Source organism: Myxine glutinosa, chromosome 2, assembly GCF_964187855.1.
Source record: "Myxine glutinosa chromosome 2, kmMyxGlut1.1, whole genome shotgun sequence".
Classification (NCBI taxonomy): Eukaryota; Metazoa; Chordata; class Myxini; order Myxiniformes; family Myxinidae; genus Myxine; species Myxine glutinosa.
Genome location: NC_136262.1, coordinates 219,618,705 through 219,646,521, shown reverse-complemented (window position 1 = coordinate 219,646,521; position 27,817 = coordinate 219,618,705). Strand labels below are relative to the sequence as shown.

Here is a 27,817-nt window from a genome sequence, read left to right as displayed (position 1 = left end):
GCATTCACCCGCCTCCTCGCCGGCTTCCCGGCCCTCACGCGGCCCACCTTCTAGGCGGGGGCCGTCAAGCACGGGGTGGCCCATCACATCCCCACCGTCGGGCCACCGGTCTACGCCCGGGCACGCCGCCTCGAGCCGACGAAGCTGGCGGTGGCAAAAGCGGAGTTCGCTACCCTGGAGCGACTCGGCATCGTTCGGCGCTCAGAGAGCGCTTGGGCGTCGCCGCTGCACATCGTGCCGAAGCCCGGCGGGGGATGGCGACCGTGCGGGGACTATCGCCGTCTCAATGACGCCACGACTCCCGACCGCTACCCCGTCCCCCACATTCAGGACTTTTCCGCCCGTTTGGCGGGCAGGTCCTTCTTCTCGAAGGTGGACCTCATACGCGGCTACCATCAGGTCCCCGTCAGGCCGGAGGACGTCCCGAAGACGGCGGTCATCACGCCATTCGGACTCTTCGAGTTCCTGCGCATGCCCTTCGGTCTGAAGAATGCGGCTCAGGCGTTCCAGTGACTGATGGACAGCGTCCTGCGCGACTTGGATTTTGTCTACGTCTACCTGGACGATATCCTCGTCGCCAGCGCGTCCCGCGAAGAGCACCTACGCCACCTCCGCACGCTCTTCGAACGCCTGGGCCAGCATGGCCTGATTGTGAACCCCGCAAAGTGCCGGTTCGGCGCCGCCACAATCGATTTACTGGGGCACCGTGTCACCAGGCACGGAGCCGTCCCCCTGCCGGCCAAGGTGGAGGCGGTGAAGGGGTTTCCGCGCCCCCGCACGATCAGAGGGCTGCAGGAGTTCCTGGGCATGGTGAACTTTTACCATCGGTTCCTGCCCCGTATCGCCCAGCTCCTGCGCCCCCTGCACGAAGCTCTCCGAGGTAAGCCGGGCAAAGGCGACGTTACCTGGACCGAGCAGATGGACACGGCGTTCACGGGCGCGAAGCTCGCTTTGGCTAACGCCACCATGCTCGCGCACCCGGCGCCCGATGCACCGATCGCCCTCACCACCGATGCCTCGGACTACGCGGTGGGCGCGGTGCACGAGCAATGGGTGCGTGGAGCTTGGCAACCGCTGGCGTTCTTTAGCCGGCAGCTTCGCCCGCCCGAACGCCGTTACAGTACCTTCGACCGCGAGTTGCTCGGACTTCACTTGGCGGTCAGGCACTTCCGCCATCTGCTCGAGGGCCGGGCGTTCACTGCCTTCGTCGACCACAAGCCGCTGATCTTCGCGATGGGCAAGGTCACCGAGCCGTGGTCGGCCCGGCAGCAGCGTCACCTCTCGGCCGTGTCCGAGTACACGACGGACATCCAGCACGTCGCGGGGAAGGACAACCCGGTTGCGGATTGCCTTTCCCGGGCCGTCGCCCACGCAGTCCACCTCGGCATCGACTATGCCCGGATGGCAGCGGACCAGGCCGCTGACCCCGACGTCCAGGCCTTGCGGACCGCCGTCACGGGCCTCCGCGTCACCGAGGTGCCGTTCGACGGCGCGGGCGCGGCCCTCTTGTGCGACGTCTCCCTCGGGCGTCCTCGCCCCATTGTGCCCGCGGGCTGGCAGCGCCAGGTGTTTGACGCCATCCACGGCCTGTCCCACCCGGGCGCGAGGGCCTCCCAAAGGCTGATCGCCGACAAGTTCGTCTGGCATGGCCTCCGGAAGGCCGTCCGCGGCTGGGCCAGGACATGCCTCGCGTGCCAGCGCGCCAAGGTGCACCGGCACACCCAGGCCCCGTTGGCCCCGTTCACGGTGCCGGAACGCCGGTTTGACCACGTCCACGTGGACCTGGTGGGACCTCTGCCCCCCTCGCGGGGTTTCACCCACGTCCTCACCATGGTGGACCGCACCACCTGGTGGCCGGAGGCCGTGCCCTTGGCGTCGACAACGGCGGCCGATGTCGCGCAGGCTTTCATCGCCACCTGGGTCGCCCGGTTCGGCGCCCCCTCAGACATCTCATCCGACCGCGGCCCCCAGTTCACCTCGGAGCTCTGGGGGGCGGTTGCGCAGGGGCTCGGGGTCCGGCTGCACCGAACCACGGCCTACCACCCCCAGGCTAACGGCCTGTGTGAGCGATTTCACCGCTCATTGAAGGCCGCGCTCCGGGCCACCCTCCGCGACGGCGGATGGGTCGACAGGCTCCCCTGGGTCCTGCTGGGCCTCCGGACGGCGCCCAAGGAGGACCTGCGCGCATCCGCGGCAGAGTTGGTCTTCGGGCAACCGCTGCGGGTGCCGGGCGAGTTCCTCCCCGACTCCACGGCACCATGGTCCGCGGCACAGCAGCGCTCCGCTCTGCAAGAGACCGCCCAGAGGTTCGCCCCGGTGCCAACGGCATGCCACGGGCACCCACCGACGCACGTCGCCCCGGAGCTTCGCACGGCGGAGTACGTCTTCGTCCGCCACGATGCCCATCGGACACCACTGCGGCCCCCGTACGACGGGCCTTTCCGCGTGCTGGAGACCGGGGCGAAGCACTTCACCCTGGACATCGGCGGTACTCCTGACCGCGTTTCGGTAGACCGCCTCAAGCCGGCCCACCTCGATGTGGACCATCCACCGCCAGTGGCCCGACCCCCACGTCGGGGCCGCCCTCCTGCGGGCAGACCCCCGGCACCGCCCAGCCCCGCCGCCACGGCGCCCCCCGGTCCTGCACCCATCCCAGGGGCAGCCAGGGGCATCCCACCTGGTATCCCTGCACCCCGGACGCCGCCGATCGCCAGGGGGCGCTTCGGCCGGGTCATTCGACTGCCCCACAAACTGGCCCTCCAGGTGCGCGGGAATTCTGGGGGGGCGCGTGTGGCGGACACAAAAGCCCACTGGCGTGGTGACATCATTCCACGCACCAAGTGGGCGGTGGCCACGCCCGAGGGGTAGGCGTGGCCTCATGATATACACCGGGCGACCAGCCCGGAGGAGTTGAGTGTTACAGTTTAGTCTTACAATAAAGACGTTTATATGTTACCGCTTGTCCGCTTCCTCCTTGCTCACAAGCAGCGCGCGTAACGCCGCGCTTTAGTATAATGAATGAATGAACGCTGCTGATGTAGCTAACCAGCGGAGTTGTTGTATGCAGATGATCTGGTGTTGATTGCGGAAAGTATTGATGGACTGAAGGAAAAGATGAACAAGTGGAAGGAATGTATGGAGACAAAAGGTCTGAAGGTGAATATAGGAAAGACGAAGGAGATGGCAAGTGGTAAAGCATGTGGTGAGGTGGAAAGAACTGGGAAGTGGCCATGTGCTGTGTGCAGGAAGGGTGTCGGAGTGAACTCCATTCAATGTACAATGTGCGCTGAGTGGGTTCATCAAAAATGTAGTGGTCTGAGAGAGTCATTAACCAGTGTGGCAGCTACATTTAATGTAAGGTGTGCACAGAGGGAGCTGCAGATGGAGGAAATGTTGAGTTGGATCTTGGAGACGGCATGAAGCTGGAAGGTGTGAAAACATTTTGCTACCTCGGAGACATGCTGAATGGAGAAGGTGGATCAGACTCGGCAACGGTTGCTGGAGTGAGATGTGCATGGAAGAAGTTTTGGGAACTGAGTGGCGTGCTGATGAGGAGGGGAGTGTCGTTGAAGCTGAAGGGAAAGGTGTATGCTGCATGTGTGAGAAGTGTTATGATTTATGGGAGCGAGACATGGGTCATGAATGTAGAGCAGCAACGAAGGCTGGAAAGGGTGGAAATGCGAATGGTTCGGTGGATGTCCGGAGTATCGTTGAGAGAGAGGAATACAAATGATGAATTGCGAAAGATGATGGGAATAGAGCCTGTGATTGATGCTGTGAAGAGGAACAGGTTGAGATGGTTTGGTCATGTGTTGAGGAAGGATGAAAGTGACTGGTTGAGAAGAGTGATGAAAATGAATGTAGAAGGAGGTAGAGGACGGGGAAGACCGAGAAAGACTTGGCTAAAGATGGTGGAAGAAGAAATGCGAGCAAGGGGTTAACAAGCGGAGATGCAGAAAATAGGGCAAAATGGAGAAGATTGTCATGGGGACCGCAAGGCTAACCCCCGCTCTAGCAGGGAAAATGGCCTTAAAATGCATGTTGTTGATGTAGCTCAGGTCAGGATGGGCCAAATGGCCTTCTCCTGCGTCCAGGTTCCTTCTGTGGCCTTTTCCTCACGGGAAACACAAAACGCGATCTTGAAAAGGAACATTCAAAAGTTAAATATTTTAACGACCGTTTAAAGGAAGTATAATGAATGAATGAACGCTGCTGATGTGTCTCGCGTTGTTTGCACAAAAGCTCGGGTTTGGGTTCAGCAAATGTTTCGTGGGGATGCGTGAGGTGGGCGGGTCAGCTGAGATGACGTCACTCAGAGCGAATCATGAAGCCGTTGCTTGAGCTAAAACGGAAGTGCGGTCACGGAACGTTTGTTGCTCATTCCAACTGCGGAACCTGTTGAGTGTTCGCGGATCCGTTGCGCTGCACCGTCACCGTCGTCTCCGAACTCTACTGCTTTCTGCACGACGAGAGAGTCATGGCGAATAAACCGGGAGAAAAGAAACACGGGTACGAGGTGTAACGCCGTTTCGCAGCAAGGTGTACGCATTGCGGTGACGCCGCCATTTCACGACCGCTGCGGGCACGGCCATTGCATTAGTTAACAGGACGAGGAATCTGGTTTATATTATGTGCGCGCTTCGTGTTACGTTAATAATGGGAGGGTTGTAAAAGTCCGCCATGGTACCTGGCGGGCATCAAAGCTGCTCCATTCGGAGATGCCTCTCCCCCCCCCCCCCCCCCTCCAATATCGCTGAGCATAATGATAACCCCCCCCCCCCTCCAATATCGCTGAGCATAATGATAACCCCCCCCCCCTCCAATATCGCTGAGCATAATGATGCCCCCTCCCCTCGATATCGCTGATCATAATGATGACCCCTCCCCCTCCAATATCGCTGAGCATAATGATGACCCCCCCTCCAATATCGCTGATCATAATGATGACCCCCCCCCCTCATCGCCGAGCATAATGATGACCCCCCCCTCTATCGCTGAGCATAATGGTGACCCCTCCCCCTCGATATCACTGAGCATAATGATGACCCCCCCCTTAATATCGCTGAGCATAATGATGACCCCCCCCCCTCCTCGATATCGCTGAGCATAATGATGAACCCCCCCCCCCTCGATATCGCTGAGCATAATGATGACGCCCCCCCCCCCGCCTCGATATCGCTGAGCATTATGATGACCTCTGCCCCTCCCCTCTATCGCTGAGCATAATGATGACGCCCCCCCCCCCCGCCTCGATATCGCTGAGCATTATGATGACCTCCGCCCCTCCCCTCTATCGCTGAGCATAATGATGACCTCCTCCCCTCGACACGCTGAGCATAATGACCCCCCCCCTCGATATCGCTGAGCATAATGATGACCCCCCCCTTGATATCGCTTCACATAATGATAACCCCCCCCCCTCCTCGATATCACTGAGCATAATGATGAACCCCTCCCCCTCGATATCGCTGAGCATAATGACCCCTCCCCCCCCCTCGTTATCGCTGAGCATAATGATGACCCCCCCCCCCCCCTCCTCGATATCGCTGAACATAATGATGACACCGTCTCCCCCTCGATATCGCTGAGCATAATGATGACCCCCCACCCCTCTATCACTGAGCATAATGGTGACCCCCCCTCGATATCGCTGAGCATAATGATGACTCTCCTCCCCTCTATCGCTGAGCATAATGATGACCCCCCCCTTAATATCGCTGAGCATAATGATGACCCCCCCTTAATATCGCTGAGCATAATGATTACCCCCCCTCCTCGATATCGCTGAGCATAATGATGACCCCCCATGGCCCCCCTCCTCGATATCGCTGAGCATAATGATGACCTCCGCCCCTCCCCTCTATCGCTGAGCATAATGATGACCCCCCCGGGCCCCCTCCTCGATATCGCTGAGCATAATGATGACCTCCGCCCCTCCCCTCTATCGCTGAGCATAATGATGACCCCCCCCCCTCGATACCGCTGAGCATAATGATGACGCCCCCCCTTGATATCGCTTCGCATAATGATGCCCCCCCCTCCTCTATCGCTGAGCATAATGATGAACCCACCCCCCCTCGATATCGCTGAGCATTATGATGACCCCTCCCCCCCCCTCGATGTCGCTGGGCATAATGATGACCCCCCCCCCTCGATGTCACTGAGCATAATGATGAACCCCCCCCCCCCACCCCTCGATATCGCTGAGCATAATGATGACCCCCCGCCCCCCCTCGATATCGCTGAGCATAATGATGAACCATCCCCCTCGACATCGCTGAGCATAATGATGACCCCCCTCTATCACTGAGCATAATGATGAGCCCCCCCCGATATCGACAAGCATGGTGACGACCCCCCCCCCCGATATCACCGGGCATGGTGGTGACCCCCCCCCCCGATATCGCCGGGGATGGTGGTGACCCCCCCCCCCCCACACGATCTCGCTGAGCATGATGATGACCCCCCCCCCCCCCAGTATATATCGCGGGGCCTGGTAATGGCCCCCCCTCACATATCGCCGAGCATGATGAATGACCCCCCTGCCCCCTGATATCGCCGAGAATGGTGATGACCCCCCCACCGTGATATCCTGAGCATCTTTGTTTCCTCGTCGCCTCCATTGCCCATTGCACAGCGTTTGGAATGGAGCTGCACCTTGAATTTACATGTTATCTATTCCCTAACCTGCCCTCTGACCTTGTACTTACATGTGATGTTTTCCCTTACAACTCCACCCTCCCCCCTCTACCACATCTTGTATTTCTATGTGGTGTAACCCCCTCCTCACCCCACCTTGTATTTATTTCCATGTAGTGTAACTCCCTCCCCACCACATCTTGTACTTTTATGTGGTATAATCCCCACCTCCACCTTGTATTACCATGTGGTGTTAACCAACTCCCTTTCCCCCCCCCCCCCCACGAACCTCCCCATCTTGTATAACCATGTGGTGTTAACCAACTCCCTTCCCCCCCCCCCCCACGAACCTCCCCACCTTGTATTACCATGTGGTGTTGACCAACTTCCTTCCCCCCCCCCCCCCCGAACCTCCCCATCTTGTACAACCATGTGGTGTTAACCAACTCCCTCCCCCCCCCGAACCTCCCCATCTTGTATTACCATGTGGTGTTAACCAACTCCTTTCCCCCCCCTGAACCTCCCCATCTTGTATTACCATGTGGTGTTGACCAACTCCCTTGCTCCCCCCGAACCTCCCCATCTTGTATTACCATGTGGTGTTAACCAACTCCTTTCCCCCCCCTGAACCTCCCCATCTTGTATTACCATGTGGTGTTAACCAACTCCCTTCCCCACCCCCCCCCCCCCCGAACCTCCCCATCCTTCCCCATCTTGCATTACCATGTGGTGTTAACCAACTCCCTTTCCCCCCCCCCCCCCCGAACCTCCCCATCTTGTATTACCATGTGGTGTTAACCAACTCCCTTCCCCCCCCGAACCTCCCCATCTTGTATTACCATGTGGTGTTAACCAACTCCCTTTCCCCCTCCCCGAACCTCCCCATCTTTTATTACCATGTGGTGTTAACCAACTCCCTTCCCCCCCCCCCCCCCCGAACCTCCCCATCTTGCATTACCATGTGGTGTTAACCAACTCCCTTCCCCCCCCGAACCTCCCCATCTTGTATTACCATGTGGTATACACACTACCATAGGATCGTCGCCATTGCTTTGATTGAATAATGCTGTGGTCTCTATCCTTTCAGGAATCTTGCAATTCTGTGCTGTTCGACGCTGGGCGGCGTTCCTCGGTGGTGTTCCTGATGTCCCTCACCCACCACCGAAGATCCCGGGTGGGGGAGGGCCAGGGGAAGGGGATCGATCGGGGACTTGCTATCTGCATGTGGTAGGAAACCATGGCGACACCATGCACACCACAGGGATCTGCAGCATAACTGGTATCCCACGAGACGTTTTTCGGATTCTGTAATTCTCCCTGCTTTCTTCCCGTTCATCAGTTCTTTGCTTGTTGTGTCCCACCGTCTTAACCTCACAATTTTGCTCACCTCGCTCTTCGGTGAGTACCTTATCTTGTATTGTAAGGAACATTAAGGGTGTAGTACTGGTGAAAATTTGAGAAAACTACATAGGTACCTTTGAGAGGCCTTTACACAAAAACAAAGTCAAGTTAATATCTAATTTTCAGTTTTTCTTGAAAGATATAATCTTGGCTTTAACTCAGACCAGTTTCAACGCTTCTTTGTCATATTACATGCATATAATTTGCATAAATTAGACCGTCAATAAAAAACAAGGAAAAACAAAGAACACATTTCTACTTCTATCTTCTATGTCACCGATCATTCTTTTCACACAAAACTTGGTACATGTATTATACATGTGTTACTCTACTACCTGATGAGAGGATTTTGTGAAATTATGTCAAATGTTCACTAAGTAGCTAATTATGCCAATTACCAGATAAAACTTGGTTGTCCTTCAATAAATCCACAATGGCTACTCCTATAAACAAAAGCCTTCATCATTTTAAAGGAAGTGATATTCTGAATATCCTGTCCAAATTTCAGCCCAAAAGAATGATGCATTTCCCAAGTTATAACAAATTTCATGCAAAATATTATATTTCTTGTAAATTGCGTGTAAAGATAACAATAATTAGGGGTACTTCTATGACCTCTAATAGCATGGTTCTTGTTTTAGTCAGGCAGATAGGTGTAGCCATCATAAGAATTGTGGGTTTAGACGTACAAGCATGAAATTTGGCACAGTCATAGATAATAATCTAATGAATAATTCCAGATATGGACCCACCGCGAAAACGTCCTATGGCGGCCATTTTACAAAATGGCCGTTTTGACCGCGATTATTTTTTACCGGACGACACAAATGCTTCTTTATGTTCTAATGAAATGACTCTAAATACACATATATGCCATAACTGTATTCTCCAAATGACCACAATTTGCATTTGTGTTGCCAGCAATGTCAATTAACCCACCAAGCACTGTAACGGTAACTTATATTACTAGATAGTTCCAGTTTGATCTTGTTTATACGTCACAATTTTCTCCACCACACTGGCACAAAGCGGTACATTTCAAACTAGCTTGTTTGCACTTGCATCGTCCCTTGCAACCCTTTTTGCATTTACAACAAATCAGCTCCCTTGTTGAAATGCTGGCTTCAGGAAGCATGGACCACAGGGGTTTCCAGTTGTGGGGATCGATCCATCCCCAATCCCCAGGTGAGGGCAGATCCATAACAACCTTGAGCATGTTTCCCCAGCAGTGGCCACCCGTGTACACAGTCCTCTTGATTTGTTGTACCAGGGCTCCTCTGGTAGGGGGAATAGCTTGCATGGCTCGTCCTTTCTTCGTGAAGAGTGCCTGTCGAGCTTCGTCTATGTTGACGAGATTGCTGGTGCGATCGTAGAGAAGAATGGTGAACCGCTCGAGCACTGCCACAACGTCATCAGAGATGTCTGCTGTCTCCGTGGAGAGATGAACTAACGCTGGCGTCAATTCGTCAAATACTTTCCAGGTATCCCAGGCTGTATTCTTGCCCCGTGTATTAAATGACGAGACTGTGTCACACCCTGTAGTGACATATACCTGAAGTGCTGGCCTGTCCCAAAGGCCACCCAAAGCTCCTGGATTTTGAGTTTGGTGTTGCTGCCACAGCCAATACCACTATATCTGTATCCACCGTACGCAGAAGAATTTTCTGAAATCCATCACGGACTGCATCCGCGAGATGTATCATCATTCGTGTATCAGCCTCCTCATGGTCACATGGGGCAAGATGACTGGTGTCGCGTGCGGGAATGCACGTCACATCTGAACCATCCGTGGTGACTATCTGCTTATCTGATACAAGATGTGTGATGTGTTTTGTCAAGAAGGCAAACAGTTCTGTTTTGTTTGCATCAATTCTCAGGAACTGCTGCCAATTTCCTGGAAGAACAGTGGATCCGTCAACTCTCCTTCGAATGCCTTTCCCACGTTTGTCCCTGGCTTGAGATTTCAGGCTGTTGTCACGGTACTGGTCCTAGACTATATCCACACGACAGGCTCTTTGCAAGTGACCTTGTATGTGTGGCAAGAATACTTTCAGCGCATAATCATCAAAGGTTTTGGCAGCAACTGGTTTCAGAACGTTCACCAACACTGCCCCGTCAAGGATAGTGACGTCAGTATCTGGTTTTGGAGCATCACCTCTGACCTCTGCGCAACTCTCTAGACACACCAATAGATCTGATTTGGTTCCCAGTCGTAACTTCCCAAGCTGAGATAAAGACGGGGGACATGCTTGGTTTTCATGGCGGAAAAATTCTGCAAGATCACCATCTCGTGTTTGAGACGCAATGTAGAGTCTTGAGAATAAAGAGCAGTCACTCTTTAGCGAAGTTACTTGCAAACTTGTCTTGGATTTCTCTCTTGGAGACGATCGACTAAACAATGGGAGTTTATTCTTCTTTATTGGCTCAGTAAGAGGTACGGTTCGCTCCAGTAGACGGTCTGCTACGAAGGTCTTGTACTGTTGCTTACCTATCTCCTCAGCCTGTTGAACTAGACTAAAAGCGGCCATTTTGTAAAATGGCCGCCACGGCTACCATAGGACGTTTTTGCGGTGGGTCCATATCTGGAATTATTCATTAGACTATTATCTATGACTGTGCTAAATTTCATGCTTGTACGTATAAACCCACAATTGTTACACCTATCTGCCTGACTATTTATAAGACTATAAGGAAACTGTTCAGCTAAAAAAAAAAAAAAAAAATCACCTGTTCACCAGTACTACACCCTTAAATGCTGCGACTCCAGCTCAAAATTAATGAGAAAAAATCTCTCGAGCACAAATGTCATCAGTTCCACAGGAGCTTCGTCGTTAACAATCATCTTGGACAACAACTTCCTCTCTTATTACTCTTATTCATAGAGATAAAATAAACATAGGTGAGGGGACGACGTTATTAGCGGTCAAGCCGACGTTCAGGTTAGTGCCTTGTATGTCGTCTCAATCCCAATGTCGATGGTAGCTGCAGAAAGGGTGTAGGCCTACATTCACTATTCCGTTGGTCAGCAAACAAGATAATCCAATCTGATTTTTAGCTGCAAACTGTATCCCTCAAAAGTGATTAAGAAACTTTTAATACATTCTTTGAATAATTATTATCAATAAATGAATCTGAATCATGTAAGTAATACACCATCTAATTGCTTCAGGAGGGGTTGTTGTTTTTTTTGTTTTTTTTTGTATACAAGATCGAGGCTCGTGTAAGAGCTAACATCAATCACAAAAAACAACAAACGGACACACAAAACATACAATAAAAGGAGCGGGAGACAAGATGGGGAGAGAGAGGGAAGCACACAAGTACAACAGCAGAGAACGGTGACATCGGAAGATCTGTGGGAGGGAGAGGGCTTGGGTGGAGGAGGCATGGGAAGGCCTGTGGGTGGGAAAGTATAAAACACATGGACACTGCTGGAACTTCCAGGAAAGAAAGAAGTCGGTATTTCCCAAAAAAAAGTGGATTTGGGGGTGAATTGACGGGGGTAGAAGAGATCAAGGTTTTGGATGGGGGAAGATAAGAGATGGTGGTGAACAGCTGTTTTAAAGACCTGGAGGGAGGAGCGGGATTGAAGAGAGTGAGGGAGTTTGTTCCAGAGGTGGGAGTAAGGAGGAGTGAAGGAGTGAAGGTGAGCAGAGAGCCTAGATTTTGGCAATTTCACCAGAAGAGGGTTACTGGCAGATTTTGTGCGACCAATAACCCTTCCGTGATCCAGTTCGTGGGTGCGTTCCGCAAGGTGATCGTGCGCGCTGGTGCCTCGACCAGTGGAAAGACCAGTAATGTCACCGCTCAAGATGTGACAGCCGGTGCGCGCTGCAACCTCTGCTTACGTACCACCAAACAATGCACGAGTAGATCAGGATGACGAGGAATGTGAGGTGTCATCATTCAGAGAAGTTGATCAATCTGTAGGGAATGTAGATCCCTCCAAACTCGGTCTCGTCATCGATAACATTCTTGTCTACATATCTGGGTTTGTTGTCAGGAAAGTATTCGTTCGTGCAGCTGTCATGTCCTGAGTGCCGAGCTCAATTAATGCGTCTTTCCCCCAATCCACAGTATTCATCATCTTCCACATTACTGAGCTTCAAGATGCCGATTTTGTGTTGTCGACGGCAGTTGTACAGGTAATGACAGTGACGGAATGTGTCTTGTGTTCTATGTCTAGCTTGCGAGTAGTTAGCGAGGCCATCTTCAACAACGCGATTCATATCGCAAGTGGTAGCTACCATCGGTGGGGAGAATTTGTTTGATTATGAACGTGAGAACCAAACACGTGTCTGGATCGATAACCATTCAGTAGATCTGATCCGCATCATCACGATAATCTTCCATGAGATCGTGCCCATCACACCTCGTCCCTACAGAATGCAGACATGCAGAAAAAAAGCTCTCCACAATAAACTAACTCAATTTTATATTCATGGGTCAGAAAATCAATAAGGTGAGAAATGTCTTTGGGGGGTGAAATTAGGTTTTTTATAATCAGGTATTTGTTGTATCCAAATTTCTCAAAAGGAAACTACTATTGTGTGAAACCGGTACCTAGTCTTAGTAATTGTTTCATTGTATCCGATAGCTCGCTATAAGCGGGGTTTGATATATAATGAGTTTTTACCGTATGTTTTATTTTCATGAGAAAATATCTCCCGTCCAGATATTCTGTGCTCACGACAGTCGTGGCCAAAAATATTGGCACCCTTGCACTTTTTTCAAATAATGCACCATTTCTTCCAGAAAATTGTTGAAATAAAAAAATATTTTGGTATCCACAAATGTATTTCTTTGGTTTACAGTGGAACAAAACAAAACATTACTAAATCTTAGCTTATTCCACACAGAAATCCTAAAATGATTAGGACAATAGTATTGGCACCTTTTAGAAGTTGTTCGAAATAATTAGATTTCCAGCAGGTGATTAACCTTTACTTGGGAAATGAGCTCTTACAAATTTTTAGCTCTTACAAGAGCCTCAATCTTGTATACAAAAATAAAACAATCGCTCATTCAACCAGTTTGAGTAGAGAAAAGGAGTCATTCTGCTGTTTTGTGTCTGTGTCCCACGATGAGCATGGAGAAAAAGAAAACCAGAGAATTGTCTGAGGAGGTCAGACAAGATTGTATGGAGCCAAGCATGGACAATCTCAAGGCTACAAGTCCATCTCCAGAGACCTTGATGTTCCTGTGTCCACCGTACGCAATGTTATCAGGGAGATTAAGGCCCATGGCACTGTAGCCAACCTCCCTGGATGTGGCCACAAGAGAAAACTTGATCGAAGATTGCAGCAAAGGATTGTTCAAATGGTGGAGAAAGCACCTCGATCAACTGCTAAACACATTCGAGCTGACCTTCAGACACAAGGTACGACAGTTTTAACTCGCACCATCCGTCGCCAACTTGATGAAAGGGGGTTCTATGGTAGGAGACTCAGAAGGACCCCACTGCCTGACTGGAGTTTTCCAAAACACACCTGAACAAGCCAAAATCCTTCTGGGAGAATGTCCTCGGGACAGATGAGACTAAATTAGAGCTTTTTGGTAAAGCACATCATCTCTATGTTTACAGAAAACAAAATGAAGCCTTCAAGGAAAAGAACACCTTCCCTACAGTCAAACATAGAGGAGGTTAAGTGATGTTTTTGGGGTTTCTCTGCTGCCTCTGGCACTGGGTGCCTTGAATGTGTGCACAGCATCATGAAACCAGGAGATTACAAAGGCATTTTGGAGCGCAATGTTCAACCCAGTGTCAGAAAGCTGGGTCTCTGTCGAAGGTCATGGGTCTTGCAGCAGGACAATGACCCCAAACACACTTCAAAAAGTACCCATGAATGGTTCAAGACAAAACGCTGGACTGTTGTGAAGTGGCCAGCAATGAGCCCAGATATAAATCCTATTGTACACCTGTGGGGAGATCTGAAAACAGCAGTTAGGAGAAGGTACCCTTCAAATCTGGGAGAACTGGAGCAGTTTGCACAAGAAGAGTGAGCCAAACTGCCGGTAGTGAGGTGTAGGAAGGTCATTCATGGTTATCGGAAGTGCTTGACTGTAGTTATTTTGTCCAAAGTCTGTGCTACCAAATATCAGGTCAAGGGTGTCAATAATTTTGTCAATGCCATTTCTTTTTATTTTCTGATTTCAAAGGATATATTAAGTTCTGAATCAAAAACAAAGGTTCTGTGATATTAACAGTGAAATAAAGAATTGTGGAGAAAAAAAATACTTTTGTCAATTTTAACTTATTTTTTAGAGAAAATCGAGTTATTTGAAAAGAGTGCAAGGGTGCCAATATTTTTGGCCGCTACTATATGTCTTCCGATTTGATGAAAATGAAGTTACAATCGAACTTGAAAATGTCTCTTGAAAAGATCATGTATTCTGTCTCTTGAAAGGACACACCATCCACAGGATGAACTTTTATTTTATGAAAATGTCAATGCCATTTCTTTTGTCAATTTAGTGGACGTATGTACAAGTTCTTATTTTGTGTGTACAAAAATAAGGACGTCAAAGTGAGTACTGGAGAATATTGACATTCTCAAATTCACTGCAAAACTTGCCATATTCGTCGTAGATGTTTGAAATTTTCTCGAATACATATGATCTGCAAATAACGTCGAATTGGACCTAGTTGTTAGAGTTGACGCACTTTTCCCTCCCATACCTACTTTTTGTGATTTTGCATGGTGTTACAAGCATAAGGCTAGCTTCGCCATGATGGCTGGAGCATTGTGCGGCGTCAGGCTGACCTCACAGCCGCATGATTGCGGCTGGCTGTGCTGTCGAGATACACGCGTCGTATCTATTTAATCTATATCTAACTCTTTTTACTCCCATCTTGGTTCCTATTCACCAGACTTTGTGGTGTAATAGTTAGAGGATCTGCTCTGAGTCTGGGAGGTCGGTGGTTCAAATCCCAGCTGAGTCGGGCCAAACAGTAAAAATAGTACATGCTGCTTCTTTGCTTGACGTTCAGCATTTAAAAGGATGGAGCATGAATATTCGTCGAAGGTTAAGTGATGTCGAGGGTGTCAAAAGGATGGAGCATGAAAAAGCAATAATGATAATAATAATAATAAAGGAGTCTTATATAGCCCCATCAAGCAGAATAAACGACCCTCATGGCGCTTTAAGGTAATGGCAAACCACCCTTGCCAAGAAACTGCTTCAGCAGCACCAATTCTCTGTAAAGAGTATGGCAAATCAAAATCTTATTGATTTATTTAATACCTTTTATATAAGGCTCATAGAGGGGGGGGGGGGGGGGGAAACACCTTTCGAGGCCATTTTTCCCCGCAAGCGGGGGTTGGCCTTTTTCGGGGACCGTGGTTGTTGTTTTTTGGTCCCCTTTTTGAAGCAATGTTTTACGGCCGGATGCCCTTCCTGCCGCCAACCCTTTTTGTCGCTCATAGAGGAACTTGTACATAAATTGCATGTAGCACTCAACCATTATTGTGATTTGCCTTGATTACAGGGACGTTGGTGGACTATGGTCCAATCAATACGATACGGTAGGTACATCATGGCATTTGGATCTGGGTTCTGAACACGAGTTGGCTCAGCTGGAACACCATCATTCGAGAAATGTATACTTTAGGGGCCTTCCTTGTATTATGTATGCAAGGTGGTGGTTAATCTTTTTTGTTTTCAATAGGGAAGAAGGGAGAAATGTATGGCTCCTTGCATCTAATGCCCCAGGTCTTGGCACGTTTTAATGCATCAGAGATCAATATGAAGACAGCTCTCTGTGTCGCCCTCAAGGATGAACTGCTCTGTGTAAGTGAAAGTGAGGCGTTTCCTGGACGACCATCACTGCTCTCCTTCCAATCTCTGCTTAGTTCCACGTCATCCTTTGAATGGCAGGCCATCCGCATCAACCGCAGTTTGTTTGTTGAAGTCCCAGAATATCTGCCTGAAGGTGCTCGAATCAGGTAGAACCTTGAAATCTCATTGGATTCTAATAATCCAGCACTTATGAACACTGCACACCAATCCATGTGTACAAATCCTATTTTCATGGATGTTCGACAACACGTGCAACGGTAATTTTTATGATTCATTTTTCGTTCCCAATGAAGCCTTGCACAGCTGCTGGAGTTTGCAGAGGTGAAGCTGCAAATGGAACACGTGTTTGTATGTTTCTACAAGGAACGGCCTGACAGAGGTTTGTTGTACCACAAAGCAAAAATAAAACACTTGTCACAAACTCCTGTAGTTTAAGCTGAGATTTCCCCCCCCCCCCCCCCCCCCATCCCTCCCCTAATGTTGTACCTACTAATTTACTAGCTATTGTAACAGTTGGAAGATATTTACGTTTTTTTTTTAATATTGGCCTCTTCAGTTACCCATGGTCCATTTACCACATCATCCAAGTTGATTTAGCTCACTGAAAAGGAAGTTTAAAGAGGTAGTCTAAAGGTCTTTGTGCATGTGAGTCAGCAGTAGCAAAGCTTAGGGATGCGTATGGGAGAGACCATAAAGTGGTGGTGGTCTATAGTGTTAAAGTACTGGTGAGATGAACCTGAGAGACTTGAAGGGTAATATGGTATATGGGTTTCTGTAAGAACAGGTGTGGGAGACACAGACCTGGACAACACAAACAGGTGGAGTGAGGCTGCAAAAAGAGGCCAAAGCCAGCAACCTGCTCGGGAAAAGAGAGAGAGAGAGAAGCAGCAGAACCTTCAACTCGGCTTCCTGCTCGGAAATCCAAATGCTTCGGAGGCTTTTGATTTTCATATCTCCAGAGGGTGGGGTAATATTGGAATGAGGCCAGCCATATTTTGTGGCACTTTAAAAGATCGTTACGAGTTGAAAACAGCCGAGAAATGAGTTTGCTCTGCAGAGGATTCCATGACAGTGGCTAGTTTGGCAATGTTACCTTTCCATGACAGGTTGTGGTCCTACACATGCTGACACTGCCCATAAAGGGGCTGGTGGGATTTGCTAGCCTATCCTTAGAGGGACAAAGTTAAAATGCAAACAATTACCTGTATTGAAAGATGTTTCAAGTCGATGGTCAGTTGCTAATTTGTTCTACATTGACATAGGTAAGCTGCCACAGCCTGTTGGAGGGATGAGGGATGAGGAACTGTCCTGCATAGGGCAGAGAAATCTGGAATGATGGAGGATTTTCACAGGAGACCATAAATGTCGATCAAAAATAAAGGATTGGTCCCAAAATGTACACCAGCCTCTGGGCATGTAGGTATAATTTGGGAGTGGATACTATCCAAGGTGACCCAGTGCTTACACAGAGAACATTGACAGGCTTTCAAGGTGGGGACTCTGGACACCAATCATGAACAACCTGGAAATTAGTGCTGGGAGTCTGTTTAAAATGCCTGGAAAATAGAGACGTGTAGATACACATTTATGGATTTATAGAGGTGTATAAATTAGGCTTCGGCAAAATAATCGATTACCCGGTTAAAATTGATTCCCTCCATCGGAACCGGGAATCTAACACTAAAATTCGAGAGCCGATTACCCGCCTGTAACGGGAGTCGATTCTACGGAGTCACCGGAGTCGATTCCTACTCTTCCTTGTCTCACTTCGTCCATTGAGAATCCGTTTGTTGGTTCAGCAAATTATATCAAAAGCTTCTCCCATCATTCTTTACAAAACAGACAAAGTCCGTTTTCAGCATCGTTTGTTCAAGTTGTTAAGAAAATCAGCAGACATGTACTCAGGAACTGCGTACATGTGGGTTGGACTTCTTCTGGGATCTAGGCAGCATTAGTCTATTATATCTGTACAGAGTATTGTGAAATTCCAAAATCACCATATTTCTTAACAGCAAATGAAAAAACGTCTGGAGCTATCAAAAAGTGGCATTTTGCCTTGTGTACCACCCAGGTAAACTAGATTCAAATTTTTTTTTTTAAATCGAATTGAAAAAGAAAAATTACAATTTTCCCAGAGGTTTGGATTAATTTGAAGCAACTTTTACTACTTATTTTCTTTCCCAAGAAAATTTACACGTTTCACGGTGGGACAGAGACAGTTGGTGGCATTAGCTTTTTCTCTGTGCTGCACAACTCGGAAGTAGGAATGGACATGGAAGACTTCCTCAGTAAGAAAAATCTGCTTCGAAAAGCTGGTACATCATCAAGCTTCTTTGGATTTGAAAATAATCCAGAAAAAAACGAGCAAGATTTTAAATTCGAAACTAGTTTGATGTATGTTCTGCAGCAAGCGAGTTTTAAATGTCAAGTAACACTGTGATGAATAAGTATCTGAAGTCATTCCATCCAAGAGAAGCTTGTGGTCGTGGAATGGAAAGTCATGCTAAACGTGACCGAGATCAGTCGCCATCATCGGCAAATCGGAAACAACAATCCACGAGCACAGAGTCACGATCACACAAACCTGCTCAACAGTCATTCCTGGTAAGCTACCCCTCCCCTTCCCCTCCTCCACAACTTATCCTGCGATATTAAATAAGCCGATTTCCTGTTTGTACTTTACAAGAATGAAAATAACACAAAAACAGGGCTGGGGCCGATTACCACCACATTCTGCATAGGTGTTAGTCGTTTCCGGGGTCAGGTCATGGGCACAAGGAAGCCCCACCCACTATGAAAGGGGTGGGAAGGTGACTTACCATTTCTACCCGATCTCATGAAATTCCTCAGGTGTTGTCATTACCCCAGAGTAAAATCACCCCCTCTGGCAACTGATTTTTTTAATTTACTAATCAATATAAATTTTATGCTTGTTATTTATCTTTAGTCCTTCCGCCACTGAAGATGGATAGTTATATTTTCACCTCTGTCTGTATGCAGGAGATCAATGTTTTTTTTTTTGTTTTGTTTTTTTTTGTTTTGTATACAAGATCGAGGCTCGTGAAAGAGCGAACATTAATCACACAGAAAGACAAACAGACACACAAAACAAATAACATCGGGAGCGGTAGACAAGATGGGGAGAGAGGGGGAAGGACACAAACACAACATTTGAGAGCAGGGACCGAGAGACATGGAGACATCGAGAGAACTGTGGGAGGGAGAGGGCTTTGGGGGGAGGCATGGGAAGGGGGGGGGGGGTGGGAGAGGTATAAAACATATGGACACTGCCAAGACTTCCAGGAAAGAAGTTGGAATTTCAAACAAGGTGGATCTGGGGTGAATTAGTGGGGGTAGAAAAGATCAAGGTTTTGGATGGGGGAAGATAAGAGATGGTGGTGAACAGCTGTTTTGAAGACCTGGAGGGAGGAGTGTGATTGAAGTGAGTGTGGGAGTTTGTTCCAGAGGCGGGAGAAAAGAGGAATGAAAGAGTGAAGGTGAGCAGAGAGCCGAGATTTCGGCAGTTTAACCATCAGAGGGTGGCTGGCAGATCTTGTGCGACCTGTAGGAATATTTGGGGGACAGAGCGCAGAGAGAGCTGGGGGAGCAAGGCCGGAGAGGAGTCGGTAGAAGACAGAAAGACCACCTACCTGCCTGCGGTGAGTGAGTGAAAGGCCCTCAGAGATAGCTTCATCGCGGGAGATTCCAATGATTCTGAAAGCTTTGGATTCAACAGCGTGAAGCCGAGCCAGGTGTGAGGCAGGAGCACCAGCCCATAGGGGAGAACAGTATTCCATTGAGCTGCGGATGAAAGCCTTGTATGTGGTGAGGAGCTCAGGTGTGCCTAGGAAGGACTTCGCATGACGGAGGATGCCCAGTCGGCGACTGGCTTTGGAGGCCAGCTTGGAAATGTGGTTTTCCCAAGAAAGATCATGGCAGATGGCGAGACCCAAAAGCTTGAGCGACAGAACTTCTTGGAGAGGATTGTTGAGAAAGTAGATGGGAGGGTTGTCCAGTCGATCTTTTCGGAGAGACATAGTAAGAGTGTGAGATTTGTCAGGATTGAAAGACATGTTCCACATGTTTGACCAGTCTGTGATTTTGTCCAGGTCTTCAGAGAGTGAGGAGGCTGCAGACTGCCGATGTGAGGGAAGAGGAATGGAGCGGCAGAGAGTGGAGTCATCAGCAAAGAGATACAGAGGATTTTCCAGAGAGTCGGAGAGATCATTGATAAAGACCAGAAAAAGCACAGGGCCCAGCACACTGCCTTGGGGAACTCCAGCCTGAACGGGAAGGGGAGATGAGAGAAATCCATTCAGGGCCACACGTTGACTACGACCAGAGAGGAAGTCCGCAAGCCATGCATGGAGATTTCCATGGATACCATAGGAGGAGAGTTTGGTGAGCAGAGCTGGGTGCCAGACCGTATCGAAGGCACGTGATATGTCAAGGGAGACAGCTCTGATTTCCTGTTTGGCATTGAGGACCTCCATCCATTGTTGAGACAGCAGAAGCAGCATGTCCAGAGTAGAGTGACCTGGTCTGAAACCAAATTGATGATCAGAGATCAAGCCATTGGAGAAGAGGAAAGATTTCATATCCGAAGCAATGATGGATTCCATGACTTTGCTGATAATTGGGAGCAGGCTGATTGGTCTGTAGTTGCAAGGATCTGTTTTTGCACCTTTTTTGTGTAAAGCGGTAATGTTTGCTGATTTCCAGGATGCTGGCAGATGACCTTGAGCAAAAGATAGGGTGAAAAGAACAGAGAGAGGGTGAGATAGAGCGGCAGAGCAGGATTTTAGGACCCGTGGGCTGATGCCATCTGGTCCAGTTGCAGAATCAGAGTCGAGGTTTGACAAAAACTCCTCCACCTTGTCAGGAGAGAAGGTCACAGAGTCCAGGAGCAGTTTGGTTCGACTGGGAAAGGTGGGAACAGAGAGAGATGGGTTTGGAACTAAGGATTTTGAGGCAAACACAGAGTTGAGGCATTCGGCTTTGTCACGTGCGATGTCAACTGTGTGGCCATTTGAGGTAAGGGAGGGGATGGAGGGGGAACAAACACCAGAAACGGATTTGACCAGACGCCACCAGGATTTGGAGGAAGGAGACAGGTTTGAGAGTTCATTCTTGAGTGAGGAGAGATAGTGCTTCCTGGCACTCCTGAGGGTAGACACACACTTGTTCCGAGCTTGGTGGAAGGAACTGAGATTTCCTTCAGTTGGATTAGCCTTCCAAGAGGCAAAGGCAAGTTGTTTCAGGGCAACTGCCTCACCACAAGATTCAGTGTACCATGGATGGGAGGAAGGGTAAGACAACTGAAGGCGAGATGGGATAAATCTGTGCATGAGAGAGATCAGTTTGCTTTGGAAGAATTCCCAGGAAGAATTGATGTCAGAGGCAGTGGAGATGGGAGACCAATCCAGACGAATGATGGCTGCTTGAAGACCGTCCCAGTCGGCCTGAGTGAAATGCCAGACTCGTCGACGCTGAGGAGGCTCTCTGAGAATGGCCAGAGAGATGTCCACTTTGACAAGCACATGATCAGAAGAACCGATTGGAGCAGAAGAAGAGCAGCAGACATTAGCAGGGAAGTTAGTCATAACCAAGTCTAGAAGAGAAGATACTCCATTGGCTGAGATCCGGGTCGGGAAATTGACAGATTGTGTCAATCCCAGTGAGTCACAGAAGTCCTTTGCTGAGGTGCCATGACTGGTGAGAGAGGAACCCACACCCAACCAGGTGGCATGATGACAATTGAAAGTTAAAGATAAAGATAAAAGTTAAAGATAGATTCAGACAAAACTAGTTGAGCAGGTTGGGTGTGTGACAAGGATGAATTTATTAGATTTTGGTGAATCGGAATTGATTTCTTTCGTAATCAGAATCTATTCTCAAATTTTAAGAATCACCAAAGCCTAGTATAAATGTGGAGAAAGGGAGAGATGTACTGCAGTAGATATCTATCTTGATATTGACGCATCCATTGCTGAAAAGCTAGAAGCAGCATGTTCAGAGTTGAGTGATTGGGACAGAAACCAAACTGATGATCGGCATCTGATTAATTTGAGAAGGGATGAGACAAGATACAAAGCAATGATCGATTCCCAATACTTTGCTTATGATGTGCAAGCCTGACTGGCTTGTGGATGAGCGAATGCATCCTTGCTTGATGGGTGAAAGCCCATCTGTTGGTCCGATTGACAGGAAATTTTCACCATAGATGCAACTCCACCTGTAGATTTTTTTTTTAATGATAATTATGACATCATAGGTCACGTGGTTTGGCCGCTATCTTGGAAAAATCTAAAAACTTTGCACCTATATTTCTCCGAAAGTGCTGAATAGAAAAAATTGACATGGCTCATTGCAAAGAACTCTCCATGGGGAATAAAATATGTTAATGATGATGTCATTGGTGCCTCCATTATGACGTCATAATTCGACAAGTACAAAACTTCATCTGATCAAGATGAAATTTCTTGAGCATAATCTAGGAATAAAATCGTTTAGAAAAAAAAATAATGATGCTGTCATCGGTCACGTGGTTCGGCCGCCATATTTGTTTTAACACAAAAGCCTTAAAAACCACAAATACATCCTGGCGAGGGTTTGCAATCTCCGATTGCTCTTTTTCTTGTTGAGTTATTGTTTTTGGTGCTATCTCTGAATGGTGAAGAATCACTTTAAAATTCCTGTATCCAGATCCGGATCTTCACCAAAATCTATTCTTTTCGTGCTTGTCACACACCTAACCTTTCCACCAAATTTCGTCCAAATCTGTCCACAACTGAGATATCCTGTTCGGACAGACAGTGGGGAAAACATAACCTCTGTCCACCTGCCGTGGTGGAGGTAAGGAAGGTCACCAAGGCAGGTTTGCTGACTGTGTACATTTGGGAACCACTGGGCTAGATTATGTGATCTCTCGATTTTGTGGAAATTGCCTGGCTATTTCAGTGCTGTATATACCCAAATCACATGTTAACTACAATCACTTATAAAGGGAAGAGGAGGAGAAGAACAAACCACTGCAGAATCCGGAACAGTCATCGTTGTAAATCTTTAGCTTTTTTTGGTATATCATGTTGATTTTGATTGGATTGTGGTGTAGGATAACATTGTTATTGTGCTTTGTTTATTTATTTGTCATTTTGAATGCTTGCATTCAAACATTATATATTCTTTTATGGATGTTGATATGTCACCAAATAATTGAACTGTAAACTTTATAATTTGGAAAACGATCTGAGGCTTGTCGAAGAACCAAACTATGGGGTAGACGACCCAGACAGACAGATGGGAATGGAGACAACACTGATGCGTAACAACATTGATGTAACAACATTAACAACACTGATGTGGGAAGTGAACCAAATTATCAGTTAGACAAAATGTGCCCGTCAATAAAACATCAGGAATGTGGATATGTACGGGTGAGTTCCAGTCTTGAAGAAAGGGATGAATGACAAAACTGGATGTGAGCATGTCGCTGGGACAGGAGAGGGAGTAACAAGGTTTGGATTTCTTTGAGAACGAGCAACAATACCGTAAGGGAGGGGGGAGGTGAGGGATAGGCTAAGAAAACATGGAGGGATAAACCAGGAACAGAGGTAGCAAAGGACGGGGAGGTCTCCAACATACCAGTGGTGAACAATAAGCAGACCCTGAGACTTGGGGCCCTCTAGTGATGCTGAAGTGGCGCAAGTCTCAGCCAAGCAAGTCTCAGTCAAAATTGCTGAGGGTAATTAATTGACTCATTTGTAAATGAATTTGTTTTTTATTATACATGTGGAAAAATTGTTAATTTTAAGGCTCGATAACATTTATTATTCTGAAATAATATGATGAAAGGGAAAAGGGGTTTCAAGTACATGGAGGAGAGGAAGAAGTTGTTTCTTGGGTTTGTTGATCTCGAGAAAGCATTCGATAGGGTTCCACGTGAAGTAGTGACATGGGCATTGAGGAAGTTAGGAGTGGAGGAATGGTTGATCAGAGTAGTCATGGCAATGTACAAAAGAGTGCGCACAGCTGTAAGGACGAAGGACGGGAACAGTGGTGAGTTTGAGGTGAAGGTGGGAGTGCATCAGGGGTCGGTACTAAGTCCACTACTATTTGTAGCTGTGATGGAGGTGCTGGCTCAGAACGTAAAGGAGGGTTTACCGTGGGAGTTGTTATATGCAGATGATCTGGTGATTGCGGAAAGTATGAATGGACTGAAGGAGAAGATGAACAAGTGGAAGGAATTTATGGAGACAAAAGGTCTGAAGGTGATGGTAAGTGGTAAAGCATGTGGTGAGGTGGAAAGAACTGGGAAGTGGCCGTGTGCTGTGTGCAGGAAGGGTGTCGGAATGAATTCCATTCAATGTACAATGTGTGCTGAGTGGGTTCATCAAAAATGTAGTGGTTTGAGAGGGTCATTAACCAGTGTGGCAGCGACATTCAAGTGTAAGGTGTGCACAGAGGGAGCTGCAGATGGAGGAAATGTTGAGTTCGATCTTGGAGACGGCGTGAAGCTGGAAGGTGTGAAAACATTTTGTTACCGAGGAGACATGCTGAATGGAGAAGGTGGATCAGACTCTGCAATGTTGCTAAGAGTGAGATGTGCATGGAAGAAGTTTCGGGAACTGAGTGGCGTGTTGACGAGGAGGGGTGTCGTTGAAGCTGAAGGGAAAGGTGTATGCTGCATGTGTGAGAAGTGTTATGATTTATGGGAGCGAGACATGGGTAATGAACGCAGAGCAGCAACGAAGGGTGGAAATGTGAATGGTTTGGTGGATGTGCGGAGTATCGTTGAAAGAGAGGAAGACAAATGATGAATTTCGAAAGATGATGGGAATAGAGCCTCTGATTGATGCTGTGAAGAGAAAGAGTTTGAGATGGTTTGGTCATGTGTTGAAGAAGGATGAAAGTGACTGGTTGAGAAGAGTGATGGAAATGAATGTAGAAGCAAGTAGAGGACGGGGAAGACCGAGAAAGACTTGGCTAAAGATGGTCGAAGAAGAAATGCGGGCAAGGGGGTTAACAAGGGGTGATGCAGAAAATAGGGCAAAATGGAGAAGATTGTTATGGGGACCGCAAGGCTAACCCCCGCTCTTGCAGGGAAAATGGCCTTAAAATGCCTCGTTGTTGTTGTTGAAAAGGGGTTTCAAAAGTTTAAGCCATGATTCCATTGACATTTCCAGCTGTTATTGACAAGTTAACCTGGATTTATTATTACTATCTCAGAATGAGGAATGATTACTGGGCTCACCTTCACATTTATCATCCTCACCATGCCATTTCATGACGATAGTAAAAATAAATAAAAATGACAAACTGTTCCTCGTATGTAAACTTTAAATCGATGAATAGGATAATGTTCTTTTGTGCTTTTCCCACTCACTCCCCTCTGCCATACCCCGTAAAGCATGCTTGGTGAGGATGTTCGGTTACCTGGGATTCCTGCCTGTAAAACCAGGCCACGCCTTGATACCCAACAGACCTGAAGTTATGTTCCTGGTGTACCCTATTGATGGCAACTCGAGTGATGATGAATAATTGAAAAAAAAATTTATTATTCCAAACTTTGTAATTGTTAAGTTGGTAATTGTTCCTTCACATTTGGCTCAGTTTGTGGACTTGTGTGATTTATGCTTGTTTAATAGAAGTAATGGAATCTACAAATGCTTAATTTTCCTTTTCTTTTTTTTTTTCCTTCCAAATCTACTTGTACTGTTGATGGATGAATGCTGCATTAAGCAGTCCTTGCACTTCCTGATGCACTTTACCCTACATTTGGACGTGTTTCTCTCAACCCTTCCACAATACACGTATCTGCATTTGTTGCTGCCAGTTTGCCGGTCGTAACCCTGGAGGAAAGAGTGCGTCGGGATGTGAGAGTACGCATGCGGCGTATCTCCCACCGTTTTCTGGTGACCCGGCATGTAATACATCCTAGCTATCTCACCATGAAATCAAACCTGTGTTGTGTACTGGTCAAGTCGACCGCTCGACCACCAAAGCAAAAACGCATGAACTGGAAAATCTCCGGCACATTCTAAAGAAGCTTATGTTATTGGTGCATGCTATTCAAATTCCTACGGTACTTGTCTTTTGTTTTTGGTTTTAAAAAGCAAATTAATCTCTTACATTTGGTTCCTTATCCTTATGCCTTATCCATATCAAATGTATTGATCTCAGGTGTGCCTGCAATTTGATGTGCTTGTATAACAGCACCTGTAGTATATTTTACACAACAGTATCTGGAATGTTTGTAGGTCATGTAAATGTATACAATAAAAGGAGGATACTCGAGAATCTAGTTCGTTTTTAATGGGTCACAGTTGAAAGCTTGACTGAATTTTTTTTTGAAATAGTGTTGATGTGAATAAAATTAACTGTAGAGATCAGGCTAACTTAGATTTTTTGGGGGAAGAAGGGAGAATGATGGTTTTGAAACTGATGACCAATATGAATATATGAATGAAAATAAAACATGAAATTGTGCCAAAGCATATTGAACAGCGCACAAGGATCGTTGGTCTATTCACCAAGTTCCAAACCTGCTTGGCTGTATAGTTTATGGAGCCATGCCAGCAAAAATGAGCTCCAACGCAGCCTGTAGGTCTCCGCCAGTAGCTTGCAGGGCACGCAGGCTCAATTCCGCATCCTGAATACCCATATCATGAAGTTGCTTCAGTTGCTGCTGCCACTGATGCTAAGCAATACAAGACAAGGGCCATAAAGTCATAAAACAGCAATACACAAGGGAATTGCTTGTTAAAGATGAGTAAAATAAGAGCCTAAAATCAAATGTATGACATTAACCCATTTATATGATTTATCAACTTGTATGTGATCAGAAAATAAAACACTCAAACATAGATTGGAGCAATATTTAAAACTAATGGATAAAGGGAACAGCATTTCACCACCATCACAGCACAACAATCCAATGACGGTTGCGTTTGAAACGCCATCCAATGGAATGACATGTTATCCAACATGGTGAACGTTTTGACAAAAATCTACTTTTGATTTGGGCCGGATAGAATAAAAGTTGGGAGTAAATTTATATGCGGTTAGTAGAATAGCAAGAACATTAATTGTGCCGACAAAGTTTTGTGAGGACACTCAGCCAAGTGAGGAGACGGAACTACAGACAACACCGTTGTATTATTTATACGGATGACCCTTTGTACAAAAGCAGTCTGAAAATATAAAGCATCAGGAAGTTGGAAAAATAAAATAGTCAATGTATATTAGTTCATTTTGAGGCAAAAACTGAGTCAATCCTTCAAAGGACAGAAAACAAAATATGATTGAGCATTACAAAATAGAATTGTACTTCATTTGGAGAGGACAGTAAATGATCGATGCCATGTGTAAACTTCACAACACTGCCAATCATTATTGGGTGAATTTCAAAGCTTTTATCTTTTACTCAATCGATTGATACAACTGTAAACCGTCGTCCAACGTGGGGAGGGGAGGGGGGGGGGGTGGGGGTTAAGTTCCTGGAGAACAGCAGGTTAGGCAAAACTGTGTTCTGCAAACTCAAGAACTTGTGGGATAAATGTGGACAGGGGGATGGCTGTGTCATAGCCAATTTTTTTTTTACGTTTTCTTTTGTTAAAAACCTCAGAGGGAATACATATATATATATATATATATATATATATATATATATATATATATATATATATATATATATATATATACATATATATATATATACATATACATATATATACATATATATACATATATATATATATACATATATATATATACATATATATATATACATACATATATATATATACAGTATATACTGTACCAGTGAGGTAACTGTGCTACACATGGATGGGAAGCTGGATGTAGACAGACAATGAGGAAACGGTGAATGCTAAACCATGAACCAATAAGTTCCACATTCCAGTGCTACCTTCAGTCGACCATCACGCTTGGACATGGACAGCTGGTTCGTGAATGA

General features: G+C 47.2%; 2 protein-coding genes across 3 annotated transcripts in view; one reads left to right on the top strand and one right to left on the bottom strand.

The window, feature by feature from the left end:
• Positions 1-4,346: 4,346 nt before the first annotated feature.
• On the top strand, positions 4,347-26,139 carry LOC137422162 (ornithine decarboxylase antizyme 2; the record flags this gene model as incomplete). The annotated part of the gene is made up of 5 exons (XM_068108920.2): positions 4,347-4,509; positions 7,727-7,866; positions 15,817-15,986; positions 16,134-16,219; positions 25,250-26,139. Coding segments are annotated over 5 exons (690 nt in total), but the record flags the coding sequence as incomplete, so codon positions are not given.
• Positions 26,133-27,817, bottom strand: part of UBL7 (ubiquitin like 7) — a 97,027-nt gene continuing 95,342 nt past the window's right edge. For both annotated transcript variants that reach the window (XM_068106207.2, XM_068106206.2), the window contains exon 10: positions 26,133-26,539. In XM_068106207.2, the coding sequence (XP_067962308.2) occupies positions 26,402-26,539 (138 nt within the window). In that variant the 3' untranslated portion in view covers positions 26,133-26,401. The remainder of the gene's footprint in view (positions 26,540-27,817) is intronic.